The sequence below is a fragment of the Leuciscus leuciscus genome (genome assembly GCF_965113295.1).
Source record: "Leuciscus leuciscus genome assembly, chromosome: 23".
NCBI classification, from domain to species: domain Eukaryota; kingdom Metazoa; phylum Chordata; class Actinopteri; order Cypriniformes; family Leuciscidae; genus Leuciscus; species Leuciscus leuciscus.
The window spans coordinates 24,418,955-24,436,286 of NC_138747.1; the positions used below are offsets into that span (position 1 = coordinate 24,418,955).

A 17,332-nucleotide genomic window follows, 5' to 3' on the forward strand; every position below is an offset into this window, starting at 1 on the left:
GTGTTTTTGGCTGCATTTAATTCTGAGGAATTAAAATGATACACTGCAGGTGTACTGTCTGGTCTTTTTGTAAAATGTTTTTTGTGCGCAAATAACATTTTTGTTTTTCTTACAGACCGCGTCTCCTGTATAGAGTGACTGTCAAGGAGTATTTACCAGGTGAGCTCCCACATATTGTGGTTATCAGGTCAGAGGCCTCACCAGTTTAGCTCCCACATATTGTGGTTATCAGGTCAGAGGCCTCACCAGGCCTTCCTGAATATGTGACCCTGGATCACGAAACCAGTCACAAGTCGCACAGGTATATTTGTGGCAATAGCAAACAATTCATTGTATGGGTCAAAATTATCGATTTTTCTTTTATTCCAAAAATCATTAGGATATTAAGTAAAGATCATGTTCCATGAAAATATTTTTAACATTTGCAACCATAAATATATAAAACATTTATTTTTGTGAGTGGATGCAGCACAATCGCGAACATAAATGGAGAACTTTAAAGGCGATTTTCTCAATGTTTTGATTTTTTGGCACCCTCAGATTCCAGATGTTCAAATAGTTGTATCTCTGCCAAATACTGTCCTATCCTAAAAAAACATACATCAATGGAAAGCTTATTTATTCAGATTTCATATGATGTATAAAACTCAATTTAAAAAAAATGACCCATGTGACTGGTTTTGTGGTCCAGGGTCACATATGAGCTCCCACATTCTGTGGTCTGTTTATGGCATGTGTCAGGTCTCCTCTCCTCTGAGAGTCATCCTGCTGAGGCCTTCGTATGTACTGTCGGCCGTGTGGATCTGTTTATAGCATGTGTCAGGCCTCCTCTCCTTGGAGAGTCATTCTGCTGAGGCCTCCATAAATACATGTTCCAACTATACAGTTTGGCAGTTCTGGTCTATACTCTAGCATGTGTCAGGCTTCCTCTCCTTCGAGAGTTATCCTGCTGAGGCCTCCATGCAAACAGCATTACAGTCAGAGTTGAGAAGTGGCCCCTCCCTCTCTGAGGGGGTGCCTTAGGCCCTTCACTCCATGAGCTCTGATGGTCCTACTATCTGTCAGGCCTCCTCTCCTTCGAGAGTCATCCTGCTGAGGCTTCCATGTGTACAGATGTTGCAGGTAGAGCCTTAGAAGTGGCCCCTCCCCTTCTGGGGAGGTGCTTCAGGCCCTTCACTCCCTGAAGCTCTGATATATGTGCCAGGCCTCCTCTCCTTAGAGAGTCATCCTGTTGAAGCCTCCGTATACATAGTTAAGTCTGTAGCATTTGGCAGGCAGCTTCTCCCTTGAGAGTCATCCTATTAAGGCCCCATGCAACCAGCTTTGCAGGTGGAGCTGAGAGGTGGCCCCTCCCTCTCTGGGGGAGGTGCTTTAGGCCCTTCGCTCCGGTAGTATATAAGCTAGCTATCATAGGTATGTGTGTTGGTTTCCTCTCCATTGAGATTCATCCTGCGGAGACCTCCATATATATACAGTCATATGTGTTAGGCCTCTTATTATTCAAGAGTCATCCTGTTGAGGCCTCCATGCCAACAGACTTGTAGATGGAGTCTTAGAAGTGGCCTAGCTATATGTGTTATGCTGCGTTCACACCGGACGCGAATAGCGCGTCTACCGCGTCTAGTTTGATGCTTGACCACATGTGTACATTCGCGTGTCAAGAGCGAGATTGACGCGCGTAAAAACAAAAGTTTGAAGCGACATTTAAGCGCGTCAGAGGCGAAAGTTTCGAAACCCGTTGGCGGCCATCTTTTTTAGATGTTTATCGAGCATTAGCATTAATCGAGAGAGTCACCGCTCGTATATGCTCTGGAGAGCAGAAACAGCTGCGTAGGGGACATCGTCGCTGTACTCGGGTCCACCAGACTCTCTGGAGGGTTTCAGGAGTTTCACAATTTGGTCCAGGACCTAGGTTTGGTGGACCTAACGGTGAGGACGCTGACGAGGACAGCGTAGGCCGTATAAGGCCTCGGCCTCGAGTGGTCGCTGCCTGACGAGCCCGCGCTGTACAGCCCGGCGCGAGGTTCACCCTCGCCCGCACCCACCTAATCTGTCATTTATTTTTGTTTTGATAATAAATGGAGCCAGCCTCCAAAAGTGAAACCTGTCCTGTGATTTTTTTTTTTTTTTAGTTTGTATACACTAAATTGTATTTGTTGTCTTCACATTACATTAATAATGTTTCATATAGATATGGAATAAATTGCATTCAATACAAAATGAGTATCTCTCATATATTGAAATCGAGTTTTTATGTGAAAGATGTGCTTTGTTGTGCATTTTAGTCATATTACAAAATAATTTATTGAGGCCAAACATAAAATAACATTATAAACTGTCACTTCACCACGTGACAGCAGCAAGCAGCTGTAGCAGGCTCCTGATTGGTTAATGCGGCGCGAATTGACGCAGAAGTTCAGATTTTTCAACTCGGGCGGCAGACGCGAATTCGCGTCAAACACGAGAATGCACAAAAAGCACTACATAACACATTCGCGCGTAACGCGCCAGACGTTCAATTCGCGCGAACTTGACGCGCGAATGAGGCGTATTCGCGTCTACCGCGCCGCGCTCTACGCCTCATTCGCGCCGCAGGAATTTTTTACGCGCGTAACGCGTCTTTGCATTGACTTAACATTGAAATCACTCGAGCCTGACGCGCAATTCGCGTCCGGTGTGAACGCACCATTAGGCCTCCTCTCCTTCGAGAGTCATTCTGTTGAGGCCTCCATATATACAGTGGCCATCATAGGGATGTGTGTTGGTTTCCTCTCCATTGAGAGTCATCCTGCGGAGACCTCCATATATATACAGTCATATGTGTTAGGCCTCCTATTATTCAAGAGTCATCCTGTTGAGGCCTCCATGCCAACAGCCTTGTAGATGCAGTCTTAGAAGTGGCCTAGCTATATGTGTTAGGCCTCCTCTCCTTCGAGAGTCATCCTGCTGAGACCTCCATATACAGGCATGTGTGTTAGGCTTCCTCTTAGTCAGTTAATGCCTCCATGCAAATAGCTTTGCAGGTAGAGTCCTAGAAGTGGCCCCTCTCTCTGAGGAGGGGCTTTAGGCCCTTCACTCCCTGAAGCTCCTTTTTATTGTCGAGCTAGCTCTCTTAGCTAAATGTGTCAGACCTCCTCCCCTTTGAGAGTCATCCTGTTGAGGCCTCCATGCAAGCAGCATTTGAGTTGAAGTCGGAGAAGTGGCCCCTCCCTTTCTGAGGAGGTGCTTCAGGCCCTTCGCTTCCTGAGCTCTGATTATCGTCGAGCTAGCTCCCCTAGATATGTGTCAGGCCTCCTCTCCACTGAGAGTCTTCCTGCTGAGGCCACCATATACATAGTTAAGCTGTCTATGGTTAGATATGTGTTAGGCCTCCTCTCCATTGAGAGTCTTCCTGCTGAGGCCACCATATACATAGTTAGGCTGTTTATGGTTAGATATATGTGCCAGGCCTCCTCTCTTTAGAGAGTCATCCTGTTGAGGCCTCCATATATACAGTTGGCTGTTTTGGTTTATACTCTAGCATGTGTCAGGCTTCCTCTCTTTGAGAGTCATCCTGTTGAGGCCTCCATGCAAGCAGCATTTGAGTTGAAGTCTGAGAAGTGGCCCCTCCCTCTCTGAGGAGGTGTTTCAAGCCCTTCGCTCCCTGAGCTTTGATTATAGTTGCTAGAAATGTGTTAGGCTTCCTCTCCTTTGAGAGTCATCCTACTGAGGCCTCCATATACAGTTCGGCTTCACTCCCTAAAAGAGGGCAGTAGTTATATTCTAGCATGTCAGGCCTCCTCTCTTTCGAGAGTCATCCTGCTGAGGCTTTCATGCAAACGTTATTGCAGGCAGTAGTTTAGAATAAGGGCCCTCTCAATATCGGAGAGTTGTTTTTAGCCTTTCTCTGTCTGAGCTCTATATTATGAACTTCTCACACTTTGAGAATAAGTTCTGGAGACCACGTTGGTGTAAATGTGCAGGCTTCCTCTGCTCCCTAGTCTTCCTGTGGAGGCTGCCGCTTCCCTTAGGTCTAAACAGGTTGTTGGCTTCAGCATTAAGCATGATAGCCTCCCTGGCATGGGGGTCGTTTTTGGTCCCCCCGAAAGGGTCAGAGGCCTCAATAGGCCTTCCTGAGTATAAGCACCCACATACAGTGGTTATCAGGTTATAGGCCTCACCAGGCCTTCCTGAATATAGCTCCCACATAATGTGGTTATTAGGTTATAGGCCTCACCAGGCCTTCCTAATGGTGAGCTTCCTCATACTGTATGTGTTTTCACTCAGCATGGTTTTCAGGTATTAGGCCTCTCCAGGCCTCCCTGGAGTTGAGTTCCAACATATTTTGAGTTTCCACTTAAGGTGGTCTTCTGGTAACAGGTAGTAGGCCTCTCCAGGCCTCTCTGTAAGTGAACTCCCATGAACTTCCTTAGGCCCTCACAGGCCTCCTCAGTGGTTTGAAACACAAACACTGGGTAGATCCATGGATCGAGTAGAGAAACTCCCCTCGCTAGCAAGGGTTGTAAAGCACTATGCTGAGTTATACTCTCCGGGATATCCCGTCTCTGAGATCCGGGCCGAGTGATTCACTGCCTGCTTTGCAGTCCCTCGGGTTGGATGCCTTACCTAAAGACAAGTGTCCAGAGGCTCTGTCTTCAGACAGACAGGAAGTGGCCTGACTGTAGTGACAACAGGTCAGGCCTGCCTGGTGGTATTTCAGGGGGCACGTTCCCCTGAATAGTGACTGGCTGGGGTTCCCTCGGGTTCCCTAGCCACATTCCCTAGAAGGGACCCCTTCTAAGAATGAAGCTGTGGTCCTAGGCCCTTGAGCAGGCCCAGGTAGACCTTTCACTAAACTATGTTTATGGAGGTTTCTGTGGTATCATATAGCTTGGGCTATGACCGTAGGGAGTGCTGTCACTGACAGCCCAGTGTGACCTGAGGGGGTTCTAGCGTTCACTGAATTGCTGGTTCTGACAGTTGCCACTGCCTTTGGGCATGCACTCCCCTCAGCATGGCGGAGTGGGTATATCGTTCCCCAAAGCGTCAATGACGTAGTGTCGAGTTCCCTTCGAAAGGGAACGTCTCAGGTTACGACTGTAACCTATGTTCCCTGAGAACAGGGAACGAGACACTACGTCTCCCTGCCATGCCTCGGGGCATGCCTACCCAACAGTCCCTTCAGACGATAGGATGTTGTCATGTTTTCGAGGCTCCCTTTTATACATCCTGGTCGCGCGTTAATCAATCAAGCTGATGATTCACGGGCTGTCGCCGGTCAACATGATTGCCGTGAGTTGATATTTGATTTCAGACACCTGTCACACCTGAGGCGTTCCCCAAAGCGTCAATGACGTAGTGTCGAGTTCCCTGTTCTCAGGGAACATAGGTTACAGTCGTAACCTGAGACGTTAACAGTTCAATTAAAACCATGTACTATTTCAGTTCCTAATAAAGTTACTCGACAAATGGCAACTGCAAACTATATTTTATTATTTCATTTTTAATTAAAACATTTTTACCCCATTTTGGCACATGGTGAGTATTAATTTTGGATCTTGCATCTAAAGTTGCTGCCACACCTCCTTTTCTCTACTGATGCTAAATCAAAGATTATTCAAGTGTTACATGTTTGTCCAGCACACAGGTAAAATAATAATAATAAATAAATAAATACATAAAAAACATGTTATGATAAACTCACTTAATCCCAGGAACATCACATGACTCTGTATGCAGAGATGCTTTGGGCTCGTCTTTCTCCATCTCTGACTCGGTGTCCTCTGTATCTGGAGGGGTGAGCAACAGCACTGAAGAAAGAGGGAAATGGAGAGGAGGATGAACTCCAACTCATTGTAAATGAGGAAAAACAATATCTTACAATTACATGACAAATAGAGTGTCCACGATAAAGAAAAGGAAAAATATATTAAAAACACATGATAAGTTCTTAGAAATGTTCTCTTCATGTTCGTGTGTGTGTGTGTGTGTGTGTGTGTGTGTGTGTGTGTGTAACCTTTATAGTTTATACCATTTCCAAGAAATGTTTAAATTGAATTAGTAGAAAATAAAAAGTAATAAAATATTTCCTGTCCATGTGAGTGTAAATAATCTTAATCATTATGTACACAAACAGACTTTGTCAGATATTACTTTTATAATAGCATAATAGGGGCTCTTTAAATATTAAAAAGCAGGGAATAACTTTTATTTTAAAATAATTAAATTAAATAATAATAAAAAATATGCCAAACTTACTAACTTCTGAAGATGTTTTTATTTTAATTTTAATGAGGGTAGTTTCTTCTTTTTTTAATGAGGTTTTTCTTTATTATAATATCAGGACAGTTGTATCACCCTTTACAATACTTTTGAATTTACGCACTACAAACATATTAAAATTCATTCTAATTCCACTTCACATTTATCTTCACAAAAAAAAAAAAAACTAATAAAAAAAACCCTCCCAAATTCTTACATGTTTTCACTCCTTTTGACTGCAATTCTTGAGATCCACCAACAAAAGTGTCCTGTTGAGCTGGATTCACAGCGCTCTGGTGTAGAGCTGAGTCAGAGTTGGTCCTGTAGTAGAGGTGGGAACAGAAGAAACAATGATTTATGACCTTTAAACATGTTTTGTTTCATAGTTTGTGAGGAAAACTGCTTTACCTCCTCCAACTTGTGTCGGGAGGTGGTGACAGATATACCGAGCCGTAGGGGCAGCTGTCAATGTAATTGGGCTAAGGACAATGTCTCACACAGGTACACGCACATAAAATACACCACAGTAGGGTTAAACTAGCTGTGTATGGTAAAGGATATCTGACGTCCATGCTTGTCCACAGAGAGAGGTCTACGATGTGGAGAAGCGATGCGGTTCCTGTCACGATACACGCGGTCCACCAGGCCATGATGTCGGGACGTCCGACTGGTGTCTAGAACTGTCGACTGTAAAAGAATCTTTTAAAATTTGTTTAAGTGATCTTCTAAGATGCATTTTCTTAGGTATGGGAACTTTTGCTGCAGTGTGGGGCAAATAAAAGCATTTAACAGGCTCCACACAGAAGATGGACTAGCAGTATGAAAGCTTAGAGCAATGAGAACCATCTTGTACATTCTTATGCTAATGTATCATAAATGAATAGCAATGATAAAAATGATACTTGAAATGACACTTGTGCAAATGCATGTTTCCATCAGCTTTGTTACATTTAACAAATTCATTAAATAGACATTCCTTAGGACAACCAATAATATAATATGAATCTTTGGTTAGTAATTTGCTTTCGGTGTGGGTGTTCTGGGCTATTCCTACAATACAGCGCATTTTCATGTGTCCATCATATATACAGTAGTGTCCCCAAAAAGTATTTGGACATGTAATCCACACTAAGTTGTCCGAATGTCTTTGGACTATATATCAGAATGTCAAAGCAAGTGACAAGAAGTATAGAATAAACACACTTTTCAAACAAAACATTTAGCAAAAATATGTTTTTCTTTTATCATAATATAACAATTCATGTCCCCAAGTGCTTATGAACACTAAACATGGTAAACTTATTAAGAAACATTCCAGATATTTCTTCATAGTTCCCTTTCGAGAGTGGTAACTCTACATTGCGTAGCTATGCTGCGGGAACTCCTCCCTTCTCCACTTTTGTTGAAATTTTATGTGCTAACGCCAGCTTGGAACAGCTGGCCAATTGTTGCGAAGTATGCAAATACTGACAGGCTCGCGAGCAGTATAAAATGCATGGCCGCGACAATTGCATCAGAATCTCTTTCTTCACGCTGTCATCGTTGAAGTTGCACCTGAGGACTAGTTACCTTTTCTTCCTTGCATCCGATGGCTAACCTTTGCAGGATTTGTGCGGGCCCCATAGACCTGCCCCACACCTACGAGTGCTGCGCCACCTGCCTGGGCCTGGCCCACGCCAAGGCGATCTTCTTGGACACCACGTACGTGCACTGTGCCGACCTGCCGGTGCGCACTCGAGAGGGTTTTTGCTATTACGGGGTCGAGGCCCACTGCCGCCAGCGAGCCGCTGGTGGGCCCTCTCCCACCCAGAAATGACGGTGATGACGAGGCCTGGGGCAATTAGTCCTCTGCCGTCGCCACGCACCGGTCCTTTTCGCGGACGTGCTGGACTCGATGCAAAATGCTCCGGTAAAAAGGAAGTAAGTCTGGTATGTCCAGTCGAGCCGCCGCCAGGCTGCTTCGAGGAGGACTCCGTCCTTGCCCGATATCCACGAGCATGTGGGAAAGGGACGCGGCGGAAGCTCACGGCTCTGTGCGCATGCCCCCTGTTGAGGAGACTGTCACCATGCATCTGTGCCCGTCTGTTCGTCTCTAGCCGCAGATCTCAGCTTGCAGTCCAAGCCGCTCATCTGTCTGAAAAAAGAAAGGCTCCAATCACTCCCTCCGGCCTCCTTGGTGACGCCGTGGAGTCAGTTACTAAGCATTTCTCTGAGGCGCAGAAGCGCAAAGGCTATGAGTCACGCATATTGCCCAGTCGCTCGTTCCAGCCCTCGTCGAGGTCTCTCTCTTCGTCGGCACCTCGTCCCGCCTAAGATTGGCTGAGCAGCCCGCTGCAGCTCTCCGCCCTGAGCCGGATATTAGCCGTAGGCATTGGGCGGGACCGGGAATGTAGCATCACGGACCACAGAGAGTGCCGTCCTCGGCTGCCAAGCCTTCGTCCTACGGACCATTCAAAAGGAGGAAAGAGTTTGTTGGAGGTCCCGCCCCCAAGCACCGTGTTCTGGATCATGTCCCCTCTGTTCCTGTAGGCGACATTTGCAATGTTTGTGTGCTGTTTTGTGTGAGCTCCACAATAAGAGCACATATCCCTTCACACAAAGGGCCTTTTCCTCCTCATACACTCAACACTGTGTCACTCGCCCTGCCCCAGTCACAGTCTGTGCCTATAATGGCCTCCCGATGGAAAAACGTGCTAATGTTTCCCAGCCGTGCACGACACCGCTCGTGCCCGATCGGCAGCCAGAACTAATACATTTTCTAGACGCGTGGACAGTTATTCCAGGCGTTTCACCTTGGCTACTGGGGATTCAACACAGGTATTCTCTTCAGTCCAGACGCAGACCAACCCGCGTCAGGCGTGGGTCCGTCACTGACTTTGCCTCAAAACGCCCCCCGTTCTGAGAATGAAAGTGCACAGCCGCTATTTCGTGGTGCCCAAGATGGATGGATGACTCCGTCTGATACTGGACCCGAGACCCATCAACCGAGCACTTCACTAGCGTTCAGGAGGAAAGACTCCCTTAACATGTGAGCTCACTCGTCGAGGTATATCGCCTCTTCATGGGCCATGTAAGCGCGTCTTTAGGGTTGTATGTTTTGCAACCAGCTGATCTTCACAGAAAAGTGCTTTCGGTGAGTGATTATCCTCAATTATCTCCTAGTCTTGAGTCTTGGCTACGGGTTTGCGCAGTCGTTGCCGCTTCGGCTGCTGACACTGTGCTCATGTACATACTGATATTTCTTTATGCTGTTATGTTGCCCTGTATCCTTCAGTGCAACTGGCTATTCTGATCTAACTGCGTATATTCTCAGTTGTCGTCGCTACGGCCGCTGACACCGTGCTCATGTACATACTGATATGTGTTTATGCTGTTATTTGCCCTGTATCCTTCAGTGCAACTGGCTATTCTGATATAACTGCATAGATTCACAGTTGTCGTCGCTACGGCCACTGGCGCTGTACTTATGTACATACTGATATGTGTTTATGCTGTTATGTTGCCCTGTATCCTTCAGTGCAACTGGCTATTCTGATCTAACTGTGTATATTCACAGTTGTCGCCGCTACGGCTGCTGACGCTGTGCTTATGTACATACTGATATGTGATTATGCTGTTGTGCTGTTATGCTGCTCTGTATTATTCAGTACAGCCTAAGATTCTAGCTGATATGCAAATTCTGATGTACTTGAGCTGAGCAGCTCATTGGTCTGGCACTGCCTATCAACTGTAAGCACTCCTAGATGATCGACACTATTGGCTGTTGTTCTACTCTGTGATTGGTGTAAACGGTGCCAGGATACTGACGTTGACCCGGTGGTTTCCCCCGTGTTGGATGTTTGGCGTTTCCTGCAGCACAGACTGGAAAATAATGTGAGTGCACCCACGCTGAAGGAATACGTAGCCGCTACTGCTTCGTTTTGTTCCCCGGTTACGGGCAATCGATTGGAAAGGCATGCTTTGGTGGTCAGATTCTCAGGGGAGTGAGGAGATTATGTCCTTCACTGCCACCTTCAGTGCCGCCGTGGGATCTAGCTCTAGTTTTGAGGGCTCATTCTCTACCGCCTTTCAAGCTCTTGGTTTCGATTGCTGTTAAACTCTCCCCGAAAAAAAAATAAAATGGCTCTGCTCCATGCCCTTGCTTCAGCTAAGCGCATTAGAGACTTACACGTGTTCTCATGGACGGTGATCTGTTTCAGACCCGGCGACTGCAGTGTTACTCTCCGGCCGAGACGGAGCTACGTGCCTAAGTCTCTCTCTAACGTTACATGCTTTAAAGCACCGTGATGTTTCTCTGCCCGCTTATCTGCTGAGCTGTCATCCTTGCATGACGCTGACGCTCAGAGCGCTGATTGCCCTGTAACAGGGCTTTGCGCATGTATGTGAATCGCGCGGATGCCTTCGTTCAGCCGGGCCAGTTTTTCATGCGCTTTGGTTGCTGTTACAAAGGGAAAGATGTCAACTGGATGCTGTCCCGCTGGCTTACGCCAAGGGAAGGTTGTCCCCCCTAACATATGAGCTCATTTGACGAGGGCTGTTGGGCCTCTTCGTGGGCCTGGTCTAGAGAAATGTCTATCCAGGATTTATGTTTTGGATGTACCGTCTGCGGTGTCTCAAGTGCTTTCGGTGAGTTAAGTTCCTTACTCATGTATTGTGAACTGCTCTAGTTGTACGCAGTGGTTACCGCTATGCAGCTGACTCTGTGTATATGGCTACTAGTGTTTAATACAGCTGTTACTGATAATGCCATTGACACTGTGTTTACTTTCATGCTTAAGTGCTTATTGTGTTGTGTCTGCCGTGGATCAGTGCAGCCTTCGCTTTCATTGCGTTTGTATATGCAAATTTTGATAGGGTTGGGGATGATGTCTCATTGGTCTAGTTCCGCCTATCAGATGCGAGCACTCCTAGCGGCGCGGCTATTGGCTGACTGTCTGTCTCTTCCGTGGCTGGTGTAGCTTGGCCCCGTTTTTCCCCGGGCTTATCTTCACTACTCTCATGGCGGGATTTAATACAGTTCCCGCAGTGAAGCTACGCAATGTAGAGTAACTGCTCTCAAAAGGGAACGCCTCCGGTTACTATCGTAACCTCGGTTCCCCGAGAGGCGGGAACGAGACATTGCGTTAGCCACCATGTTCGCTGTTCGATCAGCTGTGCAGCGTTCAGTCGTGATTCTGACGCAATTGTCGCGCCCTTGCATTTTATACTGCCCGCGAGCCTGTCAGTATTTGCATACTTCGCGACAATTAGCCAGCTGTTCCAAGCTGGCGTTAGCCCATAAGATTTCAACAAAAGTGGAGAAGGGAGGAGTTCCCGCAGCGTAGCTACGCAATGTCTCGTTCCCGCCTCTCAGGGAACCGAGGTTACGATAGTAACCGGAGATGTTTTTCTTTCTCAAATCCAAATGGTTACGAAAAAATGTCCTTTGATTTGATAATATTGCTATTTTGCATTTGATATTTTCTGTGCCCTCCATATCACTTTCCATCCTGTTTTTGTATCAGTATTTTTGTTATATCCCTTTAACTAAACGAAAAGTCTTAATAAACTCATCCTAGGAATTTGACAGAATTTTGGTGCAAAACAACAGCACAAACATCAATAAGTAAAATTATGGACATCGGTATTACAATATATTAGGGATGTTAATTTTGCTATTGATTTTTTTTTTTCAGTTTAAATGCGTTAATCTATAACACAGCATCCATTTTCTATCTTTCATCCTTTGGCTGCGCTACAGTTTATGATCACGCTATCATTCATTCAAGTGCTATTAAATCATTCAAGCGTGATAATACGCAATAAAGAACTAAAATCTATACTGGTGCGCTGTCTGTGAAGTGTCTCTCTGTGAACTAACACCCGAAACATGCGCACAGAATGTCGCTTCAGACAGCATGGCAGCACCCCACTGAGTTCTCGTTTGCACTTGATCAGACAAAAGAAAGCACACAAAATTATGTAAAAATTCCCTTTTTGATGAGTGTCCTCGTAAGCACAGTCTTAAATGAGTTCAAAAGTTAAATGAACGTAAAGAGTTGAGAAATGAGAAAACAGGGTGTCAGATCCGCTTCATGTCTATCCGTTCTTAAAGTGACAGCAGCCTAATAAACCTACTGCTGTCTGTCATTAATGTTAATCAAAGAACAAAAGACAAAGAGAAAATCATTCACTGCTCTTGACTGTATAACCTTTGTAGCTTTAATAAGGATTAAGACTGCAGTGTTTATTTTATGTATATTTACCTGTAAGGTAACATGTAAATCTTAAATCACTGTTTACAAGGTTACATGGTCAAGAACAATGAAAACAATAATTTTTTTGTGCATTTTAGCAGGGCATGTAAAAATCTGAACTGGCCCGACTGGTCCAGTAGAAAAAAAATCTTAGGGTTGAGCCCAAATATATTAAAAACACATCTAAATATGAATTTTTTTTATGACATTACAATGGGTTTATGTTTCAAATAAACCCCATATCGCTCATTTCTGCATTTGAGTCCTCCCTCATTAATCTGTAACAATAAAACTAGTTTTTCTGTATAAAAGCAGAGGGTCTGTTCTTTCTTTTGACATATTCCATGTTCAGATATTCATACAATAAAATATTCTGGGGGCCATGAATATTTTGTGAAAATTATCAAAAACACCAGCAGTGGCTAGCAACTTTCTTTTTTTTTTTTAAACACTGAAAGAATTAAAACAAATTTTTGGCTTAAAATTTTGAAATGTGCATTGTGCAATAAAGAAGTACTCCAAATAAAGCTTAATTATAATATTTATATCAGTAAGTCTCAAGCGATATGTCAGTAAATGTTAATGGATTTGTAGTATACTTAGTATGAAAACAATGTATTTTAGATACATTTTGGTATAGATAATTATTTTATTTTTTTAACTAGGATAAATAATGAGGGGGGAAATCAATTTTATACAGTTTCAGTATCAGTGATACTGGCCTTCATACTGGCTTACTAAAAATATCTCATTAAACAAATATTTAAAAGATACCATCTTTATGTTGTTTCAACATTATTTTGGTATACTGACAGTTGTGTCAGTAATCAAGCTATAATTACTAGTTAAAGTGTCTCAAAGCATCTAAGCTTAACTAGAGTACATCACAAGCATATATATAAAAAAAAATAAAAAAAAATAAAAATAAATGTCTTTAATTTAGTTGAAAAGGTAGGCTACTGCATAAGAGAAATGACCCATCTTGCACTATGAGTTTCATCCAGTTAGGATGTTTATGCAATTGTGATTAGATCAGCTGAAGGGAAATTCAATCATAAAGTGACAGCATGTGTGTACGACAGAATTTTCAAACTTATGAAGTTTCTAAGGTCTCACCTGAAAAGGGAGGTCAGTGTTGCTATTTCCAATCTGATTGACATTGGGCAGTGACCCTCCATAGCACTGAGCTCGATTCTGGCCTAGTTGCAAATACTGGGTCTTCTGTAACTGCAGCTGTGCAAAATAACAGTGCGTGAAAAGCAGCAGTGAATGACGAAATGAAAGCATGAATGAAACGTAAACCAGATAATGTGGAGTAAAAACACTTTATCAAGTGAAGAATGAGAAAAGCAGACCAGTGAGAGTTAACAAAAAGTAGCAGAATATGGGTTTCAACTTATGTGACGCACACTAATATATATCATAAGTTCAATACCAAGGGACATACTAATAGGCTGTATTTCAATAGAGGCCAGGACTAAATGCCAGACATTTTCCTCCAGTGAATATTTCTTTATTTTCAAAAGTTAAACTTGAAGTCATGACTAAAATAAGTTTAGAAAATTTCACAGAAAAAAACAACAGTTAATTTAACTTATGTTGACCAATAGCGGGGCAAGTTGTCACAATGAAAACGTTTATTGACAATGATTTGAGAAGAAGAACTTTTTATGTATAAAACCCTATCAAATAAAAGTAAAAAGGCACATTCAATAACTTATGTAATAACATTAATCATAATGGAACAATAATAAAAATGGAAAAGTGCCATACAAAAACATAACAAACCACTGTTTTGGTCAAATTATAATGAACAAATTATTTAAAATAACAACATATAAACCACGTGACAACGTTCCCTGACCTGACATTTATGAAAAATACCCAATATGTTAATCTGTCCAGTTATATTTTAGTATCATTGATTTAATATTAAAGATTTTAATATTTTGAATTAATGTTTTAATTTGAAAGTTTTAGTAGTGTAGTGTATTTTTGTATTAGTTTTTTTTATTTGAATGTCTATAGTTTTTATTCATTCTTATTTTATTTTTTATTTGTATTACTTCAAGTTAAACTAAAAAAAAATGTAAATGTTGCCTTGGCGACAAGCTGAAATAAAATTAGTCTTAACGTTTTTATTTTATTTAATTTGATTCAATGTTTATTGAAATATTGAGTAATGAAATTTTTTATTTTTTTTTATTTTTTTTATTAGTTGTAGTCTATTTAACAATAGTAACCCTGAATATATTTTCATTCTGCATCCCAGTATGGTTTTACTACATTTACATACTTTGCCAGCCTTTACAAAACATAATAATATTTAAATACTAGTTGGATTTAATCAAATATACAAAACTGCAACAATGCACACGTGTAACTCAAAACCTATAGTAGCCTAACTGATATACATATTTTGTGACAACTTGCGCATATGACAATTATCCACGGTCTACTCTATATGACATTTCATTATTTAGCCTAGAAATAAAAAAGCAATCACAATCCATTCGCGGCCAAAACAGATGTGCACGACATCTGTCCGGCCGCATCCTCAGCATCTCTGAGCTCATGCATCCGATCGGCCTCCCGTTACGCTCAAACCCTGAGACATCATTATCGTCTTCACCGAGTTACCACGGCTCTCGGGCGACAAAAGTGTTCTCAAATCATATACAGGCTATATTCTATACATAGCAGCTGTGCTACGCGCGCGTTTAGCCGCGACACACGTATCTGTTTCTGACACACGTACCCGTGCAGCTCGCGTGATGCTCAGGTCTTTCATGACCTCCTCAAACGCCGCGGTCTCCTCCGCTTGTTTCTGGTTGTGAAGGGCGATTTTCTCGCTAAATTTTCGCGGATTGTTTGAGGTCGCCATCTTCCGTTCTTCTCCAAAACACAGAGCGTTGCGTGAGACGCGTTGTGCGCTGCTGCGGCGGCGTCATCACGGGAAGAGTTGTGGGCATTGGAGTCCAGAGACAGTCCACTGGAGGAGCGCCTGATTGATAAAACAAACAAACAAGCCCACCAGGATCTTCACGAGCAGAGTCCGATATTTTTTAATGAACTAGTTTCATGTCTTGATAGAAGATAGCCTACTTGTTTCTGATAAGAGGCGTTTGTGATGATGCATGTTTTAGAACATATATAAACATAAAATGGTTGTTTCACAATAGGGAAGCGGCTAGGGGAAACTTTAACAATACAAATAAATGTAAAATTTATATTGAGATTTAGGCTATATAGCCTATATATATATATATAATTTTTATTATTGAGATTTAGGCTATATATATATATATATATATATATATATATATATAGCCTAAATCTCAATATAAATTTTTAATTTATATGTGTATATATTTGTTGTATAACAAAACACATTTTTTTAATTTAGTAATTTAATTTTGCTCACGTTTCATTATCAGTGTTTTTTAATTTTTTTTTATGTTATGTTATTTGGTAAATATCACAAAATAAAGCTTTTACCCTAAATCTGACTAAATTTAGTTTGTTTTACATTATTGCAATAGAAAATACGAGCCTACGTTCTGTTCAGCACACAGCAATAACAACAGTAGGCCTACATCATAAGTAAAACAATTTATATAGCCTACTAGCAAAAACGTTATTTTTTGTAGGCCTAATAGTAGCTTCACTGAAATTGAGAACACATTTGTGTGTATTTTTATTTAGACCACACTGTAATGGTCACAACACAGATGGATACAAACAAAAACATAATTTCACACATGGAAGACAAACAAAAGGATAACTGCAAAAGTGCTACCATATAATACATTCAGTGTTTTTTGTTTTTTTTATAAACTATACCACATATTTAAAAATGTAACAAGTAAATTTACATAAAGATTAGAACAGAATGTCACACACACATTTTTTATTTATTTTTTTTATTAAAAGCTGCTTGGGAAAATTGTTGTTTAGATAACCAATCAGAACTTTAATGCTTCTAACAGGTAAATTAAGGCTGATATGTGGCATAAGTCCAGTACAAGATAAAAGGCCATTTGTTCATGTATAAAGACCCAGCTAACTTACTCAAAAGTTTTGCCAGATGCTGTCCATATTTAGCTTTACATCTTGCAAGTAAGGGTGACAAGTCATTTACTGCTGTAACCTTGGTAAATTAACCATCTGTATACATACACAGAATGTAATTTGTGTTGTTGGAAAGAACAATGGGTCTCATTCACCAAGCCTGCTGCGTACACACAAATTTGTGCACGAACAAATGATTCACCCAAAACGTTCGTACTAAAATGTATTCTAAGTTGAAAAAATGTAGGAACTGAAACCACATTTACGTAAAAAGCACTTTCTCTGTGCGCCCTTATAATCTTGTTAAGAAGTTATATTTTATCTCAAAAATATTTAGCACCCAAACTCTAAATGTCTTCCTAGCCTTGTTCTGGAAGCAGACACTAGACTAAAACACATCTCTTTAACCTGGCAACACATTACACATTTCTATAATTCAAATCCATTAGTATTGTTAGGCTGCATAAATGATGTCCAACAGAAAGACTTCCCATAACACCAGATGTACTTGTTACATCGTAAGAAGAATGGCATTTATGCTAATTTTAGTCTATCTCATCCTTATCCAAAGTTACCATAGTCAGCCAGATCCGGGTCGTATCCAGATCAGATGGTGGCACCACCTAGTCACAACCCCATCGCAGACCTGTTTGTCAGCAAATACCATGTCAACTAGAACAATCACCTGTGAAGAGTCGACTTGACACAGATCCACAGCCCACAAGGCACAAAGACCACAAGAACCAGACATGTCCTCTGCACAGCTGCTTTAGCTTTAGCTGAAT

General features: G+C 42.2%; 1 protein-coding gene across 3 annotated transcripts in view; it reads right to left on the minus strand.

Annotated features, from left to right (window-relative positions):
• Positions 1–15,658, minus strand: part of crtc1b (CREB regulated transcription coactivator 1b) — a 33,026-nt gene extending 17,368 nt beyond the window's left edge. Inside the window, exons 1-6 of one of the 3 annotated variants that reach the window (XM_082156667.1) lie at positions 15,235–15,653; positions 13,593–13,709; positions 6,800–6,927; positions 6,649–6,708; positions 6,458–6,561; positions 5,684–5,789 (exon numbers count right to left, since the gene is read on the minus strand). In XM_082156667.1, the coding sequence (XP_082012793.1) occupies positions 5,684–5,789; positions 6,458–6,561; positions 6,649–6,708; positions 6,800–6,927; positions 13,593–13,709; positions 15,235–15,360 (641 nt within the window). In that variant the 5' untranslated portion in view covers positions 15,361–15,653. Of the gene's footprint in view, positions 1–5,683; positions 5,790–6,457; positions 6,562–6,648; positions 6,709–6,799; positions 6,940–13,592; positions 13,710–15,234 lie in introns of all 3 variants that reach the window. The other 2 variants (XM_082156666.1, XM_082156668.1) reach the window with 2 other exon arrangements.
• Between the last annotated feature and the right edge of the window lie 1,674 nt (positions 15,659–17,332).